This window comes from Pungitius pungitius, chromosome 14 (genome assembly GCF_949316345.1).
Source record: "Pungitius pungitius chromosome 14, fPunPun2.1, whole genome shotgun sequence".
NCBI classification, from domain to species: domain Eukaryota; kingdom Metazoa; phylum Chordata; class Actinopteri; order Perciformes; family Gasterosteidae; genus Pungitius; species Pungitius pungitius.
Genome location: NC_084913.1, coordinates 5,742,162 through 5,767,484, shown reverse-complemented (window position 1 = coordinate 5,767,484; position 25,323 = coordinate 5,742,162). Strand labels below are relative to the sequence as shown.

Here is a 25,323-nt window from a genome sequence, read left to right as displayed (position 1 = left end):
TTGAAAATGACACAATCTCGTGCGATTCTGCTGTTCATCTATACCTTTTTATAGATTTCCCCAAAGTAACAGGACGGTGCCCCTCATATTTTCTAACAAAAAGGTTGGTTTCTGTGCCAGAAGCCCCTTGCAGCAGATTGGACTGATTCCCACCTGAACCAAACGCTTAGCTGCCCCCAGGAGCTTCGTTTCTTGCATTAGAGGAAATAAAACCCATTCTTTTAAATCATCAAAGACCAACACGTGTTCCTTTGGCAGCCTGCAAGCTCAGTGTTGTTCGACAAATCCGCGTGTATTTTAGTAATTCCCAGTAATCTTCTATCACGGACTATTTCGGCTCCGCTGCCTTGATCCGGGACACATATCACATTCTCTGCACAGCCTCCGTGCTTAAAATCACACATTCAAGCGAACTTACGCCGGGGAAAACATTACCTCGAAGGACTATTACCCTTCTTGATCTACCCTGTACGAGGGTATTTTAGCTCCATTGAAGGGCAAGGCCTTCAGCAATTTAGTATGTTACTTGTACTTGTCCTACATGAAATGCCCGTTAGGCTCAAAGCCTTCCTGAGGAGGCGCTGCTGTGTCATGCTGCAGGTGCTGGTTGATTTATTTTACAATGTAAAATAAATCATTTTACAATGTAAAATGAATCAATCAATAAATTACGCTCTTTCAGGTACAAAAAAATCTCTTGCGCTCCATCTTTTCCTCCCTGGAGAAGTCGTCTGGTTTTGTCCACGTGCATCTTAGTGCGTGGACTGATGTGTTTCATACGCACAATGTCTCGCAACAATCCGAGAACAACACATTGAGATCCCAGAGACACGCTGTTCAGCTTTGATATGAGCACTAGCAACTCGTTGTATTCAAAGCCCGGGGCTCATTCACTGCGATCTGATCGTTTGGACATCAGTCAAAAGATGTTGTCATGTGACACGGAGAGAACAAACGGTCTACCGCTTAAACTGTCAAAATGCCCGTGATGTTTAGTTTAGGGTTTCCACAGTCCTATGTAGAGAATGGTGGAGAGATACTGAGCCAATGAGGTGGAAGATGAAAGCAGAACAGTGTTCCTCTAGAAGCAGTACATGGCCACCCGACTCACACCCGACTGCTCCATCTCCCCTCCTTTCTCCGGTGATTCCACGAAAAACTCTTTGATTTCCAACACTCCTCCCTGTCGCTCCTTTCACCCTGAAGTGAGCAATTTTTCTGTGATGTCGTGTGTTGGATTTAAATTGGTTTCAACCAACATGTTCCCGCTGTGGTCTTTAAAGAGTTCTGATGGTGCACCGGAGGAGTAAAAGACCATAAGCCGTATAAAGTGGAGTGAAAGTGAGGGGTCTTTTTATGTGTGTCCCGGTGTTCCTCACACCAGGGAGGCTGAACCCCCTTTAAGGCATTTCTGTGCTGGACTTCAAGCTCAATAGGAAGCTAATAAAGCCTAATTCAGCCTTCACTCATAGCAATGCAGGGTTGAAAAGCTGATACCTCAACATCACTTCAAGCCATCATCATTTTGGGAAATACTAGAAATCTTTTTGGCTTTGTTGTTCTAAGTTATTCCCCCTGCATACAGCCTCAATGCTAAGCTAGGCTAACCTGCCTTGATTTAACGTGCAGAGTGTAAGATTAGGTGGCCTGTGGCAGGTTGCAGAAAGCATCCAACTGATTTAACATACAGACAAGAGGTTGCTATTTCTTATTTATCTTATTAACTAAAGCTGTCTTCTGCATGCGTCTCGGACCAAATTATTGACTTTTCCCCGTGTTCCTTTTGTGTCCTTATCCTGAAATTCACGACAAAGCTTAGAAAAGAAGACATAAATATGCTTCTTTTCCTGCTTTTTTTAAACCCTGTTTGGAAACACGGTGTCGTCACGGTTACTGAAAACCTTTTTTCTTTCGTACACACATACTGTGCCATGCCTTCGGTTCTCACAAGGATGCTGACGACTCCCCCTCCTCCCCCTCTGTGACACACACTGCAGGTGAAACAGCCCCCCCCCCTCCCCCCCCCCCCCCCCCCCCACAGGGAGACGCTTGGTATCAACATTGTCTTCCTGGGAAGGAGGTCCACAGCTCCCCCTGTCAGTGCAAGATCCATCTTCCTCATGTGCTTTATCGCATGTTAGCCTTGAACAAGTCTGTATGTTGACAAGACACACACACACACACACACACACACACACACACAAGATGCAATTACTCTTGTGAAGTCCAATTAACTCTCTCAGGCGCTGTACGTCACCTCCAACCTCTCTCTCTCTCTCTCTCTCTCTCTCTCTTTCTCCAGTCCAGCAGCTTGAGGTCATTGAAAGCAGCGTGTAACGTTTGTTGGCCTGTAAACGCACCATAAAATAGGGGACGCCGGGGTAGGAGGGAGCTTCTGCAAAGTCACGGTGACATTGCTTAGCGGGGCGATGGGGGCACACGACTGTACATGAGATGAACACTGGAGAAGAAAAATGACACAACAAATGAATCAGGAACTTTTCCCGTCGGGCCTTTTTCAAGGCGGCCCCCGGCCGGTGACCTATGCTAGAAAACGTGTGTGTGTGTGTGTGTGTGGTATACTTTTGATAATATGCCTTGCTGCTGATGGACTATGAAGTCAAATCTATATCCCTGTGCATTTAAAGCATTCTTCATTTAGTATGAAAGGCGGGAAAAGGAAGGACAGCGTTAACACAACCGTGAGCCCCTGGAGCTCTTCTTCTTCATCATGTCTTCTATTCACTCGATAAAGTGCCAGCAGAATTAAGTGACTTTTCAGAGAGCGAGAGAGAGTGTGTGTGTGTGTGTGAGTGTGTGTGTGTGTGTGTGGTGTTCTTCCTCCAACCCCATGATGTTGAGTTGGGGAGCTTTAGAGCGGCAGGTTTAGAGAGCTATGATAAGGTGACGGACAGTCTGTGAGGAAAATACAAGTGGGATTTCTTAATCCCTAACGGCCCAATTAATGCTGTGTGATTTGTCTCAACATTTTATTTAAGTGGAAGGAAAACTGAATTGGATCTTTCAGCCGCAGAATGATATTTTATTTGCAGTTTTCTCCCATCGTTCCTCCACAAACCAGCCGGGATGGGCCGGGGGCTTGTCAGGTATCCAGAGGCCACACCGCTCTCATGTAACCACGCGCCTGCCTCTCAACTTGACAACCAAATGTGCCTCATCAGCTTTCTCCACCGCATAGTTCATCAAAACAATGGAAACGGGTTCATCGAATGCTCTCCACAGACACTAGTGGGCGCAATGACTCCCTAAAAATGTGTTCCTTCTCAACCCGAGGGGCTTGATCGTGAGGATTGCCTCTGGAAGACGTGTTTTAATGAGCGGAGAATAACAGATGTGCACAGAGCCTAAAGAGTGAAAGGGGCGGGAACAGTAGAATATGACACTCAAGAGGCTCACCTTAACGTAGAATCATCAGAGGTGCTGTACCTTCATTTACTGTAGATGCAGCTTTTTCAAGATCTCTCACCTCAATTTCTCCCTCTTCTCGACTGCCAACCTTATTATCTGGTGAGAAAATTCTTCTAAGCTGATTTAAATCTGTGGTTTTTTGGTTTTCAAATGATGTGGTCATAGGAACAGACTGAGGAGTGTACGCAGCAGAACTCAACTAACTAAGGAAGTACATTTCAAATATGTGGAACATGAAGACCAATCCACGTAAAGTGGTTATATGTGTGCAGTTATTCTCTCTCTTAACTCCTATACTGACCTCCATCAGGACACACTGTGAGAAGGTCTTCTCTTCCCGAGAAGGACTTAACTGCTGCGACGCCACAGCACGCGCAGAGGAGCTCAAGCAACACACGGCCGCAGCGCCGGCACCGATCTGGGGTTCTGATCCCTTATCCGTCCTGCCTTTCGACGTTGTTTTAACTGCGAGATTCACTTGTGATATCGAGGTCCTGTCTCTCGGTGGCTGGGGTGGGTGGGGGGGGGGGGGGGGGGGGGGGGCGAGCCGAGTGGATCAGCAGAGCAAAACCAGCCAAACCATGCATCATGTGACCAACCGGTGACTGAGGGTGTGCTGTGTTTGTTTTTAGATCTCGCCCCTCTCTCCCCGTGCTCCCTGCGTGTGACCTTTGCCCCCCCCCCCCCCGGGCCCCACCCAACACCACGTACATTTTCTTTGGGGTGGACAAAGGCACGTCTCCTAAATCCCGCAGTGCCTGGCAGTGGTCTGGTCCCAGGGCCGCGCCACACGGAGCCCCCTCGGAGGCCCACGTCCCGGAGGCCCCCGGCATCAAAGGGACCCCCGGGTTCAAGGGGCCGAGTAGAACCTGGTTTAACCCTCCCGTGCCCTTTGCATCACAATGTCCCTGGTACGTTCCCAGTCTTTTAACCCTCACTTTCCCCGCGGTATGCGTATCTCCACCACGCCCCCACCATCACCACCATCACCACCACCACCACCTCCCTAACAACTTGGTGTAGCCCTCCCACTGCTGACTGACACACAGGTCACACTCTGAGGTGGCTATCGCTGTACAGGTTAAAAACCCGACCTTGATAGAGAGCACGTTTCCCTTGATGATTGAGAGTAAATTTACTAGAGCTGAAATGGTTAATGTCACTGTTGTCGTCCGAAATCAGATTTAATTACTCTTGAGTACTCGATGTTTCTTCGTTTCTAGATTGAGTGTGTTAACACGCACTTTGTGTCTTTATCGAGCATCCGGTAAACGGAAATAACGCCATCTCGTCATGCATCACTCGCGCAGGATGACAGTCCACATCGTAGGAAGTAACACCAAATTACACCATGAAGACCATGAAGAAGTCGAGGCATCACAAATCCCCCGATCTCAACGCCGTTTCCCACTGATTATCCAGACTTGCCATTCAAAGTTAATGGGATTATTATTATTTTATTATGCCTTTAAACAGGGTTATGCAGGGGGGGCCGGGGGGGGGGGGGGACTTTGCTTGTCCTGCTCCATTTCTCAAGACACAATGACTCCACATTCAGGAAGTGTGGAAGATCTATTTAGGCGCCTTTACAATCGCTAGCACCCATGGTTATTCAAATAGCTGCTGCTGAAGTTAGGTTTTCGGGGGGGGGGGGGGGGACCATAAATAAACAATAAAACAGTTTCCACTGGAAGTGAGGCACAGATTCCAAGCGGGAAAGTGAAATGGCACTGAAGGCATCCCTTCTGGCCAGTTTAGCATAACATTCAATGCATTATGAGTCGGCTCCTCCGTGGCCCAGCAGAGGGGTGAATGGTTTCGGAGGGACGACAGACTTGGTTAACTAGAATGTGGGGAGGAGGAGTGGGGGGGCAAAGGGCAAAATCTTACATGAGTTCCTTCTTTCTCTGATGCCCAATAAAGTTGTGAAAGGGCCGGAGTTGAATGGCAGCGACGGGGTCACCGAGAGGCACAATGGTTACTGAGGGGAGAGGAAATCTAATCAGCTTGGAGATGCTAATTTTATGGAGCACCAATTAAAGAGAGTTTTTTATGACACTTTTTTTTTTTGGAGAAAAACAAAACAACCCTGGTCGAGTGGCCCTTTGCACTAGTGAGATGCCCCCCCCCCCCTCCCTGCCATATACCGCCCGCTCCATCAGCATTGAGCCCAGGCTCTAATGGGATGGCGCCTCCTTTCGGCCTGCCCTCGCCCACATTGGGTAAATGAGGCCGTGTCCGTTTGTTGTTCTGGAAGGCCGTGCGTCCCGTTTGTCACTGTCACACTCAGAGACGCACAGGAGGAGGATTGAAAGGGGGGGTGGGGGAGTGGGCCGGTAAGGACGCTGTGCTGTCCAATCTGTCCCGCTTTGGGCTTTACGGCCCCACGTGGCGTGTACCCCACCCTGGAGCCATACATCTCCATCTCTGCCTTTCGGGCACCGACAGGCTTTTGTGTCGGCCCACTCCTGCTGCCAAGATATGCGTCTGCGATGCTAACGGGGGCCCGGGGTGGAAGTGCTAACTAGACAATGACGGGGGACCCCGAGACGGCCAATGTTTAACCAGCGAGCGGCCCACTCGCGGCCCCGCCTGGCGCTCACGGCCCCTTTGCCTTTTGAGGGCTCGGGGGTTAATCTTTTAAAGGCCCACGGTCCCCCGCCCCCCCCCACCCCCCCATCGGCAAATATACTGCCGAGCAGTCACTAGAGCTGTACTTTTACGGGAGGTTTTGTTTGAGATGATGCGGTCCCTGCCTCCACAGCGCTACATTACTGTGGGACCTTTAAAAGGTTTTTAGGATTTAACAAATCATGAATAATAGATTACTTGGAAAATGAAGCAAAGGGAAGAAAAAGAAAAAGGATGCTCTGTACTCTTCAGCGCTAGTGCACATTGCCAACCATAAATTAAGTCATTAGTTAAGGCTGAAAATGAAAGATGTAGGTTCTAAAAGTCCACATGGTGGAAGTTGTCAGACAGAATCCCAACCAGCAACAGCTGCAAACAGCTGCTTTTTTCTGCCTTTTCGCTTGCCCTTTCTCCACCGCCCCACTTTCCATCTCAGTTTTCTCTTTCAGAGTCTCTTCCCTGTACCGAGTATTTATTGGCCCTCGTAAACATGTATTGATATTTAATGCCGCCCTCAGCAGGCCCAAGCCTCTCGGAGACACGAAAAGTGAGACAAAGAATGATATCAATGACAAAGGTGCTCAGAGAGGCCCTTCGGACTGAGGAGCACCATGCGAGAGCCTGACCGAGTGCACTTTCCCTTTCACGGTCCAGTAGTCTGCGCTCCCTTCTTATGAAGAACTGGTTATTATTACTAAACACTGGGTGTCAGTGTTTAGATTCACTCATTCAGGTGTTGTGATGCACTAAAGGACTGAAGTAGAACCATCCCGAGGAATCATATGAAATGGAACTTTTACTGGTCTTTCATTATTTGTGTCCGTTTGTGTTTATTTGTTGACATTTTATGACATTTTTAAACTGTTCCCATGCCTCATACAAATCCCCCTGAATAACCTCTGTGTTTGAAAGGTAGAAGAAAGATTGGCTGAGCAATTTATTACATTATGCAACTGAATTGCATATTAGCAGCCTAGACATCATTTAGATTTAAATAATAAAAGAGTAATGATGGCAGTTATACAACTAAAGTGCTTTTCAGTACACAGTTGTGTAGTTTATATAGCTACACAACTGTTCTGATAAAAGTGTCACAAAGTGCTTTTAAGAGCCTCTGCGAAACAACGAAGTGGAAAAGATAAATAATAATCTAATGACAATGCGTGTTCAAGTTTGAAATGTTAACAGAACAAGCAAAGCTAATAATTCAAAACTCACTAAGTTAACAATTTGTCAAGATGCCTTAAAACAAACAAGACGTTTTGAGGGACTTACTGTAGTTCATCCCCCTGTTCACACAGATCCATGTTAATTGTTATTCCAATGGGTGCCATCTGAAGAATGATGCTATGAAATAAGGCTGAATGTTTCACATCGCAACACAAAGACAGAATAAATCCACAAACAAAAACACAGACTCTTTTGAGCATCTTACTGAAGTCTCCTGATATTAACTCTCAAACGTTTGGGGATGCTGCATTTCTGCGGAGAGGGAACTCACCGCGGCACCTAAACGTGACGGCGAGACCTGCAGCAGCCGCATCATGATGATGATGTGCCACAGGAGCAGATCTCCTCATCAGTATTCAGATCCAGCCATATGTGAATTAAGGTTTAATGTGTGTCCATAATCGCCCACCTGAGCCCCGGACTGGTGTGTGTACGTGTGTGTGTGTGTGTGTAAGTGTGTGTGTGTGTGTGTGTGTGTCTGTAATGAAAGAAAGAAAGAGGCAGGGGGGTGAAGTGAGGAAAAAGAGCAAGACACAAGTAAATTAGATGAAAATGACGGAAGCGATATTGTAGAATTTCAGGTGGTTGTTCTCAAATTAAAAGTTTCTGCACTTAGACTTTAGTCAAATCAGATACAGTAAAAAATGGAATATCCTGGCAATAAACCCCACTGTCACAGTTTTCTAATGTCCAAAACAAGGAGCGTGCCCATTGCATCAAGCCAAAAACCCAGGAAGTTAATTGCGTGTCACTAACAAGTCTGGTGCCTTTTTAAAAGAGCATCACTTAAAAAAAAAAAACAGACACGCTTGATTCAAAGGGCCTTCGGCGGCTGAATGGAGCCCGAACACATGTGGGCACGCACACACACTCTCACCGACCATCGATCAGCTCGTCAATCAATGGCCAATGAGGACAGCCAGTGGCCACCAACGCGCAGGTCATTGTGCGCGGTGACCCTCGGGGTCGCCGGCAAGTAGCCGAGGACTGAGCCCCACACAAAAGACCACGGCATCATGTACCGTCCGCATACAGTGGCGTTGCCGCCGGCACCTTCGTGAATTGGACACATGGCAGGCCTACCCACAGATGGGATGGAGACACGGGAGGAGGGGGAGATGGTGTGTGTGTGTGTGTGTGTGTGTGTGTGTGTGTGTGTGTGTGTGTGTGTGTGTGTGTGTGTTGCCGTGGCGAAGGAGCACATGTGGAGGTAACAGACTGAAACAATGGTGCTGATGAAAGGCAGGAGTCGTGCCTGTGTTTCACGGAGGGAGATTATTGGGCGAGCAGGTCCCCCCCGTTTTATCGGGCTGGATGACACGGAGACGAGGGGGGTGGAGGAGACGGGGTGGGGGTGAGGGGGTGAGGGGGTGAGGGGGGGCGGGGGGGTCGGCAGAGCGACAGGCCTCCGACACAAAAGCACCCCCATGCACCAGTAAGCGGCCAACTGTTCAAAAGTGTGACCGGCACAATGCTGAACAGATACACTGTGTGTGTGTGTGTGTGTGTGTGTGTGTGTGTGTGTGTGTGTGTGTGCGTCTGTGAAGGCCTGTTTGTGCAAATAAATAACTGTTTTTTTATCCTTTTCCTATTCAGCAGATTCCTACACTCTTCCCCGATGTACAAAAAGTCGCTCTGAACACGGAATAATGTGAATTAGGCAGACAACATTGTTTCTGGTAACTTCTTTTTGCCTTCATTATATTGAGGAGCAGGGAGAGATGTCAAAACATGCGACAATTAACACAAAAACTACATTTGTGGATGTAAATAATTCAGCTGAACCTGATTTTAATGCAGAAATCATTGTCTATTGTATGCAGTACAATATACCTTTCCTAAGCACATACGACATGTTAAATTGCAAGAGAATAAGAAAAGGTCAGCCATCTGAATGATATCTGTTCACAGTACTAGCATGAATAACGTGAGCTAGCGTTAGCCACAATAAGCTCCTAGTCACACCGAGCCAAACAAAGCTGAAGCAAAAAGCAGTGTCCTGAATACAGAACCTCATTTCATTTCCTTCTCCGGGGAAGACGTGTTATTTCAAGATTCTGTGAGATGTCAATCTCTGCGATTTGGTAGTGACAGTCTTCAGGAGGCTACCATCCCGGCAACCTGAAGGCCAACATCTGGACCCGGGCATTGCACCTCCTGATGAAGGTCTGCTCGGCAACCGGTTCTGCTTTTTTTTTTTTCTCCCTTTCACTACCCCCCCCCCACCCCCCCCACCCCTCGCCTGTCTTTCCTCTCTCTGTGTCCCCCCGGGGTAATTGTGGGGTAATTTATGAAGTTCTAGCAGCATGGAGCAGGCCAGTGTATGGGACGGCCTGCTGACCGAGCCCCATTCAGAAAGGGCCAGGACTCCTTTTATCCCGGCCATAATCAGCATCTCTCGGCCGGGCCTGTATCCCCCTCGTGACTCCCCTCGCCCCGCGGCCCGACACAGCATGCGACCCGGCGTGGCCGCTTAAAGATGAAGGGGAAAGTTATTGGACTCTTTAGTGACTCATAAACATCCTAGGGGATTTTCATAGTGCCTTTGTGCCTCTTTTTTTGTGTGTGTGTGTGTGTGTGCGTTGCGCCCGAGATAATGCAATTGTTTCAAGCAGTGTAAATGTATAAATCACCGAGCGGTTTGTCCCAGCGGTGAGAGGTAACAAAGGGCAGCACTCCTTGTTCTCAGAAACACTTGTCGGCCCGTTCGGACACTTTGTGAAACAGTTTTATATCGCTCTCCCCGAAACGTTTGGATCCCTAGATGGACCCTCTCCCGCTGACCACTCCTCCTGCTGTGATCTTGATTTCAGAGGCCCGAGCGTAATCTGAGCGACAATCGAGGGAGAAAAAAATGTCTGTAAACAAAGGCTGCTGCGCGTCCTCTTACGGGGTCTGTTCCTGACCACATGGCCAGTTAAGATCCCAGTGCGTGTAGCGAATATCTCGCCGCTCATCCTGTTGAACAATGACCAGCAGGGAGAGATGGGAGCCGCACGGTACACAGCACAGGTTTGTGCTTCAGCTTAATGCTTTATTGAGCTATGATAGGTCCCTAATCTGGCCTGATCCTCTGTTGCTACAAGCATACGACTGTGATAATGCCCTCATTTTCTGGTCACCTGAGCGCTTTCATTGGAGTGCACCCAGTGAGGGGCCAGGAAGGGGGTCCCTAAAGCCTAGAAAAATAAAGAAGAAGGCTCTTGAATTGAATGAAGGGTCCGGGGAGGTGGCATCCAGAGAAGAAAGTCAAACACTGATGTGGGGTTAAAAATTGAAGGATTATGTGGAAACATGGAGGGTGGCTACGCTTTCATTTGTAAAATGCAAAGCTCGAAGATCCCCATGTCTCTCTGTGTGGCCCGTTGCCTCTGCAAACACATGAATAAGAATAAGAAAAGAGCAGCAGAATGGGATTTATCTAGCTCATGCATATAGTAATGGAGCAGGAGAAGGACTGAGTACAATCCCTTCACTCAGCTAGAGCCCCTTTACAATGCTCCTTATGTGTGTTCATAGAGATTGTTCTTTTACTAACACACAACGGCCCTTAGCTGATTCTCATTGATGTGCTGTATCATGTTAGTGACAGTCTCCGTAATCAACCTTTGTGTACAGTTAGCCTTGGCCCACTTCCATGTTTTCTTTCTAGATAACTCATTAAGAACATTAGGTCAACATTATGAATTGTTTTCTTGTCTTTTGAGTGTGCAGAGCATCGTGAAAGCCGTGGCACAGAACCAGCTACTAAAAGCTATGAAAGAACAGGGGGAAAAGAATGAAATCTGGACTCTTTGTGTCCAACGTAGTTAATTAGGATCTGACCCAATTAGCAGAGGAGAGTCCAGCAGCCACGTTGGCTCGGAGCCTAACGATATGAAAATCCATATGCTCCATATAAATGGCCGTTGTTGGCTCTCAAGATCCCCAATTATAGTATCACTAAATGTTGGCAGAGCCAACGGACCCTGCAGGGCCCCCCGACGGAGCTGCAGTGGGGGGTCCTGAGGGCCCTCCTGATCCACACTCCTAACTTTCTTCGCCTCCGTGTGTGAGAAGAATTTGCTTACTTTGACAAACATAACGAGGCAGACCAGTGAGAGCTTTAATACAAGTTAGTTTAAATTTCAACATGCGATTTGGAAATCCTAAATGTTGGGTTTGTGCATGATACGACACTATTAAGCAAATGTGTCTACTTATACATGTCCATGTGGCAAAGGATGTGTAGGGCTTGTGGCATTCAAAGGGCCAAAAATAACCCATTCATAAATCATGAGCCGGTTACTCGAGGTAATTCCCAGAATGTCATGTAGCAAACTCATTTAGGAACTATTTAGACTATGTATATATATAAAGATTTTCCTTTTCGGGTGAACTGGCCACTTAAACCTGAAAGAGTGCTTCATTTCTAAAATGAGTGCTTGAATAACAATTTTTATTTATGTTGCGATTTCCTATCTTGGTAACTTCTCTAAAAACATAAAGTGATGGAAGGGATTTGAGTAGTAGTAGTGTTTTTAAAAAAGGGGCTTCAAAAATACAGAAGTGTGTAATTATACTGCTATTTCGGATTACTGATAATGTGGTTTTGTATATGTGGCATTTAAGGGGATTCCTAAGTCACATGACCCTAAAAAGGCTAAATGTGTAACGTTTAATTTTGAGTATGAAAACGAGTACAACGGTCATTTCAAATATACCCCACAAAACAATTGATGATGCTGCAGAAAAGACGCCCACGACTGGAGACGTCTGCTGCTGTTGGGTAAATATAAACCAGGGCGGCCTGCTGTGCAACAAGAAGGGAAGAGCAAACCTTCTCTGAGATGATGGAAACACGTCATCACGCCTCCAAAATGACCCGGCCATTTGAACCGAATCCAACCACGCCGGATTATTTCTTGCCGATCCAATTCATTTTCGCTGCCATGGGCTGTTGAAACTTGAGGATTCTTTTATTTGGCCCTCCGACGCTGCCTGACTGGAGGCTTTTCTTGGCGGACGGTGGCAGGAAATTCCTGAGCCCGAGGCGGGCGAAATCCACAGAAAACCACAGAAGAGGGAGCTGCTGCAAAAGTCAGCCTGATGCGGCCCCACCATCGAACAACACGCTTCACCTCCTCCACCTGGGGATTTGTGTGTCATGAACGTGCATATCTCTATCTGACATGCGCTGCCTTTGGAGAGCATCTTGTTTTTACTGACAGCCGCTGTTTGCTTCAGCGAGAGAAAGGGAAAGACACACACCGTCCAAACCTGAGAAAGTGCTAGTAGCTTTACGGTTGAATTAGGACGAGACAAAGCCTGGCCCACTCTTTAGTATCTTTTTAACTACCTCCTCCCCATCTGAAGGACCCCCTTCCAGTGATAGTGATGTGATTTCGCAGACTGTTTGGGGAGCCAAGTCAAATTTATCTGACCTCTTTTGTTTTGGGCTCCCGGTTGAATTGTACCTAGTCTGCCATTAACGCTGCTCTTTATGTGTTTAAGCGCCTCATATGGTGCTTCATACCTTTCCCCGCGGTGTCTCGTGGATACCATATGCAAATTAGGCCTCGGGGGCGTCATATATCTGGTGTTATGGAACAGGGCAGAAATCTCTGATCTCTGGTTCCCACTCTCGCTTTCACTCCACTTTGAATATCTGTCTCTGTGAATCCCATTAGTATTATTGCAGCTTAGGGGAAGCACACTTCCATTCATTCCATAATAGGATGATTATTAACCCTGCCTGCATTATTATAACAACAAGACATCCACTGCATCAATTTGTTGCGCTGTGCAACACTCACCCCTGTTTTTAATGTAGAGGTTTTAACACAGTGGTTAACTCCCGGGTGCACAACTTAACACCCAACTGGTTTGGTTAATGTGTAGAGGGGCTCCTCGGGGTTCGGGGGGAGTAAAAAACGTGGGTGTGGGAAGGTGAAGTGGGGGCTGCAGGCAGGAGGTGTGAGAGGTGTGGGGTGGAGGGGGGGGGGGGGGGTGAAAGTGTGTCCCCTCTGCAATTGGCTGCGGCTCTAAGTGTCTCATTATGCAGCTTTATTGTTCCTTTGTTATGACGGGGGTATAAATACACCCCAGCGGGCCCAGAGGGTGACAGTTTAGACGGACTCACTCCTGTGGACAGACTGGTTGTCAGACTGAGCGGTGACACTGGAACAGCTCGCCACGCAGACAACTGGGAAGTAGAATTTAAAACTCGAGCTCCCAGCATTCCGGCTCGTGTTTTCCTACCATTTGGTCGGCCGCCGCGTTAGTCTGCTCCCAGCGAGATGGATTCGGACTCTGGCTCCGTCTGCAGCCGCTCCTCATCCCCGGACCTGGTGGTGGACGACTCCGCCGGGAGCTTCTTCTCCAACAAGATGTTCCAGACGTACTGCCGAGAAAACAGAGCGGACGACGAGGACGACGCCGGCCAGGGGCGGACGGAGCGCTGCGGCGGGGGGGGCGGCAAGAACAAGACCAGGACCGAGCCTAACAAGAGCGAGGGACAGGACCTGCGACTGAAGGTCAACAGCCGTGAGAGGAAGAGGATGCACGATCTGAACCAGGCGATGGACAGCCTGAGAGAGGTCATGCCCTACGCCCAGGGGCCGTCCGTCCGCAAGCTTTCCAAAATCTCCACCTTGCTGCTGGCTCGCAACTACATCCTCATGCTGTCCAGCTCCTTGGAGGAGATGAAGAAGCTGGTGGGGGACGTTTACGGAGGCGGCGGCGCCGGCGTCCAGGGCCGCGGCGCTGCCCACTCGGCTATTAGCCCCGCGGCTCCTGCGGCCCACCTCCCCATGCATCCTTTGGCCCAGTCTCTGCACTCGCTGGTGGGCAGCACACCCTCGGGCCTGCAGCACCACCCACCGTGTCCCGCTGCGGCCCAGGCCCTGCACTCTCCTCCATCCGCCAGCTTCCTGGGGTTTCACGCTTCGGTCCAGGGCCTCCTGAAGGACCCACTCCACCTGGCCAGCTCCTACAGGCACTTCCCGGGCATGCCCTGTCCCTGCTCGCTGTGCCAGCCTCTGCCCATCCCCACCTCCACGTTACACAGCCTGTCCATGACCAAGTGAGCAGGGCTCCCCCTAAAAACTGACCCTCTGCTGTTTGGATCGACGCAATGAGCCAAGCAGCTCGCAGAAGAATGTTTGAACGAACTGCTGAAACGATGGCTGGTGCCAGAGCCTGTACATATTTAAAATATATCTCCTGTCATGCAAACTGCTGCTATTTTTCACTGCATTGTTAATACAAAAATATTCTAAAGACATTCAGGATTTTACCAGAGTAGCAATTACTGTAATTTAATCTCTGTCAACTGTCTGTGGTAATGAAACAGTCAGAAATGGAACTGGTGTGCCCCTATTACATGATTTCTATTTTCCTAAATTAAAATGTTGTTATAATAAGAAATGTTTGCCTTCTTCTTTTTGTGAATATTTCATTACATCTCGCTTGGTTTGGATACTTTCCTGGAAGTGTTTGTTTTTTTACACATACTGACAAATACACATATGATAACAACACAGCTGCATTTTCTTTAAATAAACAGAAGGGGGGGGTTTGTATTGGCGCTTGAGAAGACAAGAGAAGAAGATATTTAGGAGTGGGTGTCATTGGTTGCTAACCAGGTTTGGACAGACTAAGCCCTAAAGAGGTAAAGGGGGACAGAAGGACGAGACAATGCACCAGCACAGAGGCTGAATGTGGGGTTCTTGAGGCAGGGGACCATCCATCTTCACCTCAACAGGGAGCAGGAGATGAAAGGACGACACAGGCGCCAGGAAGGCGCGTCACTTTTGTCTGCGCAGGCGAGGGACATAGACATGTCCTTTGCCTCATAACAACACGGTTATAGGCACACAAACAGGCAATTTAAAGTTGAGGACCTAATTAGGTACAAAAAATAATGTTTATAAAAAAAAAACTGGATTTTTCTCTAACTTCTAGGAAATATTTTCACATATTTTAAAGATGTATTTGCAGTCAAATGATGCCCTGTTTGTGTTAAAAATCATGCAGCTGATTCATAAGAATGATGAATCCGCTGAAAGTATTATTCACACTGACTGCCGTGAACATGATTTAGTCAAACAACCTGACAATGGCCGGCCCTCACTTAGCAACAAATCAAGCGTGTAAAATACATGCTTATCCTCCCACGGCTGACAGACGAGTTGGAGATTAGGGCAGAGATGAAGAGATGTAACTCATTCTCACCCACCTCCCTCCTACCCCGCCTCCTCTGGCCCTGAGAACCGCTGAATGGGTTTGAACAATGGCCATGCGTGGGACACAAAGGCCGGGGGAGTCCAAGCTCTCGTGCCTGAGACACAGACCCCTCCATTCAATCTACATTTCATCACGGTAACAAGCGCTGTCGGGCCAAAAGGCCTGACACCCTCTCTCGCCACAAAGGCGGTTAGCTCTAATATATGAGGCTATTGACACTGAAAAGAGCCCCTGTCACTACTTGGGGATTGTCAGCTGTGGGATGTCTCAGTGGGGGGAGGCAGCTGCCAGCCAAACCAAGCGGCAGAGCTTCTGTCGTTGGGACCGGGGCGCTGCGGCGTCACCTGGTCCCAGGTCCCTTGACAGGGTGACCCCGGGTCCTCCCACGAGGCCCCTACCCCTTTACTTGGGCACAGGTGGGAATGGGAAGCAGAACACATTGTGGAGATTAGAGGGGATCGGCCTTGCTTTGCTCTAGGTAGATAATTAGAGACACTGACTTGTGCAAAACTGGTGTTTCCTGATCAGCACCAGATGGCGTTAACCCACGGTGTGGCATCAGCGGTGTGGAGCATGTGTGGGTGTGATGTGTGTGTGGTGTTTAATGGATATGCTTCTTAAATCATACAATATGGACAGGTCCTCTGTGTGCCATTATGGTCGGCCACTGCTGTCACCATGGTGCTCTTTAGCATACGCTAACCAGCAGTGAAAGCTCTGGTTTAAGTCACATGTTGTGCACTATTACCTTTGATAATACAAAGCAATACAGAAAGTTCTAAGCAGGCAGGTCAAGTAGAATACTAGAATTCTGAAACAATAACTATTGTAGAAAATACAAAGTGCATTTGTATTAAAAATGGCTCAATATTTGCAATGCTGGCAGATTTTTCAAACTTTCCATGAGACGAATGTTTTTCAATTTAATTTACTTAACTGCTTATCGGCTGAAGAGGAAAAGTAATATACACAGAACTTTACAACAACACAAAGGATGATACTAAAAAATATCCCCTTTTGTGCAATAAATGTCATGCAAAAACCACACACACACATGCACACCAGGGCCAGCTGGGTAATTTAACTGCTTCAGATACTGTTCAATAGAGGAGTGCTTGTCCCAACTTGGCTCAGCAAAACCTGCATTGACAGAGTTAATTAGAGGACTGAAAGACCCAATTAAGAGGATTGAGCGGCTGGACGGGGGAGACATATTGAGGGACATACGCACGCATTGTGCAGCGTCTGTTTAAGGGGGGACTTCAATTAAGGGAGAACACACTTCCAGGGGCTTGTTGCCTGTTATTTTTCATTTGTGCTCAGTAAAGCTTACAACCCCCCTTTCACCCAGAATACTGATGAGGGGCAAAGCACAGATGCTGGGAGTCAACCCAACCGTATGCATCGTGCATGTGTGGAAATACGCACACATGCAGAGATGCTGAGAGCAGAGGGATTGATGAGGGGGTTCATGTTGGAATAGCTAAACACTGATTAGCCAAAGTAGTGGCTAGAGGAGGAGAGGTTTGGTCTGGATTCATTTGTTTGGTTTTGTGTGCAGCTTCTTGGTTAAAAGATGTTTAATTAAAAGAAAACGACTCGCATGTGCTTAAATTATTAACCCCCCCCCCCCCCCTCCCTTGCAGTACTAATGCACTGCTGGTTGTCCTTTGTTTTTAATACACTTCTATACACCGGGTAAAGGTGGCTCCTGGTGCGTTTACTGATTTGTGTTTTCACACAGTTCTCTTTTCTTCAAAAGAATCGAGGCTTTCAGATCATTAAAGTTCCTACACTGAGTGGAAATTGATGTTGTTTTTTAAAGAACATTAAAATGACTGAGTCATCTCATTGTTTCTACATCCATGTAGCCACACCGTGCTTCCCAAACTACCGTCTTGCCTTCTATTTTTTGGTCCTCTGCAGCCACCGTAGATGTCGCAGAAACTTAACGTTAACTTAATTTTGTGGATACAGACTGTACACAGATCGAAAAGTCAAAACAGTGAATTCATTTTGATTAATTTCCGTGTATGTAAATGTGACTATCCGGACGTCGCAGGAGGGAAGTCATTCTGCATCACGTGTATTTGTTCAAAACCTTGCAACACGGGTCGGAGTTCAGTAAATACTGATGATGTCATCGCCTGAAGATGGCTGAAGGGTGAGAGTGAACTCGCAAATTACTTGTTTGTTTTTTAAAAATAATACAGGAGAGAGCACAGTCACCGTGTGCACGTTGTGTTCGTTAACGTGTTACGTGTCGAATGGGGTTTTGTATCGTGCGGTCGTTTGCAGACTGTTCTTTAAAACTCACGGAATCGGATTAGAAAGCCCGTTTGTTTACCAAAACACAGCCTAGCTAGCGTTAGCACAGCCTGGTTAGCATTTTACCAACGACAAGCAGCCACATAAAGCCGACTTTATGTGTGTAACGCAATGTGTGTATCGTGTTTGTTTACAGCTAACAGTTATGTTCTCCCTTACCAATTGCAATCGTGGCCTCCTTTGACCGATTACGTACCATGTCGCTGCTAGCTGACATGAGCTAACTCGCTTAGCTTGTTTGCCAGGTAACTAACGTTACGTGTTAGCTCGAGTCAGCCAGAAATTGTGAAGTAAGTTAGTTGATACGCTGTGTCGAACATTTGGGAAATGAGAAGGTCTGCTCTGGTGTTTTGTAGCCCGTTTCTAAATGTCTGCGTGTCTACAGAGAAGGCTGGTGGGGAGGCTGGCTTCAGCAGAGCTACCAGGCCGTCAAAGATAAGGTATCCCGCATAAACACAGTCATCCACATCAACGATATGAATGTCCTTCTGTGTAAAGATGTCATGAATCTTTGAACTAGTTGCCTAAAACCGTTACTCTTATGTAAACAACACACACTAACCACTTAACGTTAGTTCAGAGTTTAAACATGTAAGTATAAACGTACCATTATGACTGACAAAGTAAAACGAAAATTAGTTTTCCCCCAAATATTATGAACTTTACAACTTGTAAATAAAGCCAGGTTGCACAATGGGATTATGGTTCCTGAAAGACTAGATTTAAACTGTGGCAGCTGCAGTATATCCTAGTTTATGCAGATATTAAAGGAAGTTAGATTCTGGAACATCTCTCTTTATATTTGAGCTTTGATGTTCCAGACAGACATTTTAGTAAATGCATTATGATTCACTCACAGTGCCTGAAGGGGTTTATTTGTATTGCAAAAACTGATGTTAATGGTATCTGCTTTTTTTTAAAGTTGTCATGTTTTCTATGTATTGTCGGTGTGAACCTCATTGAACTCAAATCTTTGTATTATTTGAATCTTGTGCACAGGAATTCCTGAATTAAAATGATAAAGTTGCATTTGATTATTGTATTCCCTTCTGCAGTCAACGGAGGCCTTAGAATTCATAAAGCGAGACCTGACAGAGTTCTCCACCGTGGTGCAACACGACACAACCTGCTCGATTGTGGCCACTGCCACGGCTGTCAGGAACAAGCTTGCGGTAAGTCGCAGCCTTCACCTCATTCATGGTTATTTCTTTCGAATCGCTGTTGAATGTGTGTTCAAAAGATTATCGTCCTCTGTACGAATGTGATTTTAGGAATCTATTTATGGTGCTTTCCAGGTGGAAGGGTCCTCTGAGACCTCGGAAAAAGTGAAGAAGAGCCTTTCTAGTTTCTTAGGGGTGATAACTGACACGCTTGCTCCACCCCCCGATAAAACCATTGACTGTGATGTGATCACATTGGTGGCAACGCCGTCAGGAACTACAGAGGTCTACGACAGCTGTAAGGTGGGTCTACTCATCCTTTCAGGACTTTAGTGTCTCTTGTTCGTAAGTTCACTGTATCACAAACCTTGAGTTTTATTAAATGACTAGACCGCAAAGCTAACTAGATCTTTGTACAGGGGTTGTTTGAAAAATAAATGGAAACAAACAGTTGTTAAAGTGACACATTTAGTTCTGCAGGGCCGTAAAAGTGAGCACATGATGTAGCACGTTGAGACAATTAACCACAGCTCAGCATTTGTTTGTCCTGCAGGCGCGTCTCTACAGTTTGCAAGCTGACCCTGCAACGTACTGCAATGAGCCGGATGGTAAGACTCTGGGAAGCAGAATGTTGGACTATCGTTGGTTATATTGTGTTTAAAGTAAACTATTCTTTTAGTCTTCTGGTTTAATTCTATGCTTCTGTTTTCTAATTAATTTTGCTGCTGCGACACGAAAATGTTTTTTCACCATTGTTAGTCATGAGTTAGTTTTGTGTGGTGACGCACAATTTAATTCATAATGTAATGATTGCATTTTACTTTTTTTCCAGGTCCCCCGGAGCAGTTTGACAACTGGCTGTCCAGATTCAGCTTGGAAGACAAGAAAGGAGAAATCTCAGAGCTTCTGGTCACCAGTCCCTCCATACGAGCCCTTTACACCAAAATGGTATGTCTCCATGGGTTTCTCATCACTTATCGTAAAAGGACCACAGCCGACAGTTTTGTTTGAAATTACAGCATTACTGTACATACTTGGTGGACACTTTCATCCAAAGCCACCAACCAAGTGTTTTTAAGCGCAAAAAGAACAAGACATCACAAGAGAGCGGTGCAGACGACATTTTTATATATTTTATTTTGTCATTCCCAGGTGCCGGCGGCTGTGACACATTCTGAATTCTGGCAGAGGTATTTCTACAGAGTCTTCCAGTTGGACCAGGTAGTTGTGCCATTTTGTTTCGGTGTGTTCTCAACTGCAGAAGGTGTCCGTTTCATCACCTGAAATTATGGTCTTAGGCGCCACCTGCTGGCTGTCCTGAGTCCCTGCCAGTGGTTCCACATGCCCAGTGGGCCTGTAGGAAGCACTGGTTGTGTGTTATATTATCACTAATTTATTTAGCATGTTTAACTTTGAATAATACAGTAGATGTATTTGTTAAACAATCAGTATTGCTATACTTTTTAACCACAGAATTATTTAATACCTTGAAATAAGATGAATAATCTAGTACAACAGCACCATGACAGTGTGTTAATAAGGCTAATTAACTAATTAACCAAGGTGGCACCGAATTTTAGTCTCTGCGTGTTTTATGCTAAAAAACTAGAATAGAAAAAGGAAGGAAACATATTTGACAACAAACGCTTGCATGATTGCAAAAAATTAAATTTCTCTCCTATTGTTTTTTTTTTTTCTAGGAGGAGGCTAGGAGATTGGCATTGAAGCAAAGGGCAGAGCAGACTACACACACAGAGACCCTTGGCTGGGAGGAAGAGGAAGAGGAGGAAGGTAAGCTATCTCCTGTTTATCACCTCAATTAAACAGCTCAGCTCTAAAGCCCTGTCCCTCACACTGCCTCTCTGCTCATGCTGTTCCTGTCAGATGATTTCCTCGGCGCTACGTCATCATCTCGCCTCAACTTGACCCCGCAACTGGACAACAGCTCAACCCGGCTCCCCATCAACCCTGGCGCTCCCGCAAGCGCGTCTCTCCTGAGCCCCGCCCCGTCCCCCGCCGAAGAGCGTGACGCCGCCCTCTCCGGCAGCAGCGACAGCGTCAGCCTGCCGACTCGGGTTTCGGCGCGGCGGGAGCCCGTTGCCGCGGAGCCCGTTGCCGCGCAACCCGTTGCCGCGGAGCTCACCGAGAAACTGACCGAAGCCAGCTTGGAAGATGCCGCGGGCAAGGTGCAAGCAGAGCAGAGGCCCGGGAAGAGGGACTCGCCGCCGGTGACGGCTGTAACCCAGCCAGAGGTCGCCGAGGTCGACGGGGCGTCAGTGCGGCCCCCGGCCCCCGCCAACAAACCAGACGCCGCCAAGGAGGAGGGGCTGCCGGACCTCAGAGTGTTTGAGCTCAATTCCGACAGCGGGAAGTCTTCGCCCTCCAACAATGGCAAGAAAGGTGAGATGACTTGAGGGTGTTTCTCAGTTGTCAGTGAGGTCCACGTGGTCGTGAGCTTTCCGCTAAACAGGCTCAGCGGCAGCTGCAGAGTGGAGGTCACACAGAGTCCCTAAATGTGTCTTCCCGTCTCCAGGGTCCAGCACCGATGTGAGTGAGGACTGGGAGAAAGACTTTGACTTGGACATGACGGAAGAAGAAGTCCAAATGGCACTCTCTAAAATAGAAGCTTCTGGAGAGGTTGGTGCTGTGACATTTACCCAAATTACCGTGCAAACCGCTCATAATGATCCCCTCCGTCAGAGTTATTTTGATCCTTGTATTCTATACAAGGAGCTGCGGTGCATGCAGCTGCACATGCTCTGCCACCATGGTGGCATAGTTTCACTTTAAGGCGACATCACGTTAACATGTTTTATCAATCCACCCGTGGTGCGTTCATGACTGCACAAGGCCGTCAGAGGAGTTTTGCTGCTGCTGCATCTGTTTGGATCCGACCCAAAATCTTTATTTGTAAATTCCAGCCAGATCAGGAATAAAATGAAAAGGATTTTATTTATTTATTTGTCTGATCTTGGTATAGGTGGATGATTACTGTCAATAAGATCACTATTAGCTGTTTCCACTTTAAAATACGAGAACATGTTGATAATGTTTTTTTTTTTCTTTTCTTGTTTTTTTTTACCAGATGGATGAAGACTGGGAGAACTGGGAATGAGAGCCACTGCAACACAAACTCTGTTCCACCATTAAAGCTAGTTCTCGGCCGACGAACTATGCTTTACCGTGTTTTAAGTCTTTGTCCACACTGTCACCACGTCATGATTGTCAGTAAGGGATGTCCCGGCGGGTTTGGACCATATTGGGCAACCCGTTGAAAAGAGCAACTGGAAGACTAAGGCAATAAGAATCCCACTGCTCTGTCAGGCTAGCGCAGACTGATGGCTCTTTGCTGTTTCTTGTAGCTTCTGACCTAGACACTACGACGCTTAGTCACTCCTTTTATTTTATTTGCCAAAGCTTAAGGGCACGCGGCGACGAGTCAGAATGTGAAAGGTACCCCTGCAGCAAGGCAGGAGCTGTTCCCCTCCCCCCCCCCCCTTTTTCATTCATGCCATTACAAAACGTATGTGGCCAGTGCATTGCACGTTGGGCAGTGATGTAACGGCAGGCTGCAAAATAGCCATCAACTATAATGCTGCTTGACAACGCTTGATGATTTGAATGCTTCATTTCTACCTGTGCACCCCCGTTCTTCCTTTCTCATCTTTAAAATGCAAGAGAATCTTCAAAATGAAATCTAATATATTTTGGCCTTTTTTTCCACATAGCACTTTTCATCTTGGATTCACTCACAACTCTTGTAAAACATACTGCAGTGTGTGTGTGTGTGATGTTTTCAGCAGCACCACCAGCTGACACTTCACTCTCTTGGTCATATCATCTTATTCGTTGGACTACATGAGCTGGTGGCAGGCCGTAACTGTCGCCTTTTGAATGAGTTGTTTGTCTTATTTGGGTTGTGGGTATTCATTGCTTTTCTGATTTTGTTAGAGAGAGAGGTGGCGTGCGAGTAAACCGAGGGAATGCAAACCGCTCCCGTTGTCGTTGTTCTGCTTTGAAACTGAGGGTTTTGGGCCGATTAGGGAACGGTTTGGGTTTTAGGAAATGTGCCAACAGAGCGAGGAGCAACGAGCGCACAATCCATCCTTCTCTGATTTCTCCTCTCTGTCATCTGTAACGTGTGCGAGGCAAAAGTACTCCTAGAGATGTAATATTTATACTAAAATAAATGCTTAATTATTGTATAATGTGCTTTGGATTGCATTTCTGTGCGGGACATTGTGCAGATGGTCAACGTTGAGTTGTGTGTTTTCTGGTGAAGACGCAGGCTGTTCTTCAGGTTCTTGTCTTCTCACAATGTGTTGCATGTCTATACTTCTCAGCTGTGTATTCCCTTCCTATTCACACGTTGAACTAATCAAAGCTGTTCCACACTCATCTGTTTTCAAATCAGCCGCCAAGTTTTTTTTTTCTTCTCCCAAAGTCAATTATTTCCCTCTTCTTTTTTTTCTTCAAATGATCATTGTCATTAAAGGATTCCTGGATAGTGGGCGTAGTGTGTTGCTTTGGGAAATGGACATTATACCGCTAAAGAGAACCAGTCAGGGCTATTTAAGCATTCTACTGAAACAGGAAATCACTACTCATACCAAAGCTATTTGCAACTAAGCGCATAGCTACTGCGTAGAACTATCAGCGCTATCCAACCCTAAGAGCGGAATTTCACAATGAATGCTCAATGAAGGGACCTCGGTTAGTTTCTGGTAAACACCAGGGAAAAAAAGCATCTTCGAAGCAGTTCACTGGTATTTTACTGTGTCGAAACAAGGCAGAGAAGTCTTCTAGAATGTAAATTAGTTTTATAACATCCTCTTTTCTACATAATAGATCGTCTGGTCATGTTCTTTCACATTTTGAGTAGTGTGTTGGGAATCCAGTTGCAATAACTAATTCTAAAAATATTCTCCCCCCTATGAGGGAAATACTCAAAGCCCAAATAATTCCCCAATATGGGGATAATTGTGTTTTGTTTTGCAGACACACAAAATCCCACTTGACATTGTTGGTATCCTTTATTCAGTTAAAAAAGATTGCATTTTCAATCTCATGTTTTGTAACCGCGTAGAATTGCACCCAGTATTAGTGTACGTGACCATTTGAAGAACTCTTCCTTGCAGTACAGGAAGTGATCCACCGGATGGCGCTGTTACTCCGCGTCGGCGCGCCGGTCCCCAGCCTGCCACTCCTTTTCTCTCAGGCGCAGCATCCATCTCGCGGACGGGTTCGCATGTTCCGACACTCCGCTGCTCATCACCGCGCCTTCCTTGATATCATGCCGGCGACTTGTCGTCTTTGTTGTGGTTGTTGCGCAGAATCTCTCTTCTTCTCTCTCACCTCGGCCGCAGAGACGAGACGCAGCTTCGCGATCAATGTAAGGCTCGCGGTCTTTGTGGTGGCATCAGGTGGAATAATCTAGGTCACTGTGGAAGGACACCTGTGCAGCGAGCTGCTTCTGCAACATGGAGGCTGCTTGCAAATGGCTACTGTCTGCGCCCCTGTTCTATACCCCCCCCCCCCTCCCCTCCCCCCAATTAATGAGTGAGCGGATGATGTAACGCACACATCAACAGCCAAGACCAGCACAGCACTATAGGATCCATTCAAATGAGGCGTCAATCTCCTATTCAAATTAACAAAGACCTTTGAACCTTGATCTCATGCTGATATCTGGAGAAATTTATTTTTAATGGCACCCGAAGTTCATCTATGAGTCATAAATAATTTGACTCTTCGGCTGTTTCTGTGGCTGCGAAGACACTTTACCTGCATATTTGCTGAATGGTTTTAACCGTCACTCCCCTGTGGTAATGGCTTATGCACATGCTGCCTTAGCCGGGCCGCGAATAACAGACACCATATACATTACATTCGTTCCTACTCTGTTCCCACTAGGAGGCCTTAGTCAGCAGAAAGGCAGTAAAGGAATTTCCTGTTGGAGCCCACCGCTCCCCTTGGCCCGGCTGCATGTGTGCGCTTTACTTTGCTACAGATCATATCACCGTGGACAGACAATAGGGAGAGGGGAAAGAAGGGGAGGGTAAAGAAGGTGGGGGGGTACTTTTCCTGCTCACAATCTATTCTTCCTTCCCTTACCCTTGTAATGCATCATGGACCGTACACTTCCATCTTCTCCTTGTGTCTGTCTTGCACGTACAGGGAGCTGTCCCATCTGCAAAAGTTCCAGTGTGTCCCAGACGCGCATTCACACACACACACACGTACACATGCGCGGGGGAAAGAGTCAGGATGAGGTCACTGTCATGAGAGCGAGTATTATTCTCGGCACCCTAAAGCGAGA

At 47.0% G+C, this 25,323-nt stretch overlaps 2 protein-coding genes across 2 annotated transcripts; both read left to right on the top strand.

Moving 5' to 3' along the window:
* Nucleotides 1-13,414: 13,414 nt before the first annotated feature.
* On the top strand, nt 13,415-14,697 carry olig4 (oligodendrocyte transcription factor 4). Its single transcript, XM_037487133.2, has one exon. The coding sequence runs from the start codon at nt 13,569-13,571 to the stop codon at nt 14,355-14,357; it is 789 nt and encodes a 262-aa protein (XP_037343030.1). The 5' UTR covers nt 13,415-13,568; the 3' UTR covers nt 14,358-14,697.
* Nucleotides 14,698-17,452: 2,755 nt separating this feature from the next.
* Nucleotides 17,453-23,514, top strand: bsdc1 (BSD domain containing 1). The gene is made up of 11 exons (XM_037486848.2): nt 17,453-17,680; nt 18,230-18,284; nt 18,900-19,016; nt 19,140-19,307; nt 19,558-19,612; nt 19,837-19,952; nt 20,157-20,225; nt 20,705-20,795; nt 20,889-21,404; nt 21,538-21,641; nt 22,090-23,514. Exons 1-11 carry the CDS (start codon nt 17,670-17,672, stop codon nt 22,117-22,119), a joined length of 1,332 nt encoding a protein of 443 aa, XP_037342745.2. The 5' UTR covers nt 17,453-17,669; the 3' UTR covers nt 22,120-23,514.
* The last annotated feature ends 1,809 nt before the right edge of the window (nt 23,515-25,323 follow it).

Coding starts and splice junctions, on each gene's coding strand:
- olig4 (XM_037487133.2), top strand. CDS start 13,569: ATGGATTCGGACTCTGGCTCCGTCTGCAGCCGCTCCTCATCCCCGGAC.
- bsdc1 (XM_037486848.2), top strand. Junction 19,613..19,836: donor GTACTGCAATGAGCCGGATG/GTAAGACTCTGG, acceptor CTTTTTTTCCAG/GTCCCCCGGAGCAGTTTGAC. Junction 21,642..22,089: donor AAATAGAAGCTTCTGGAGAG/GTTGGTGCTGTG, acceptor TTTTTTTACCAG/ATGGATGAAGACTGGGAGAA.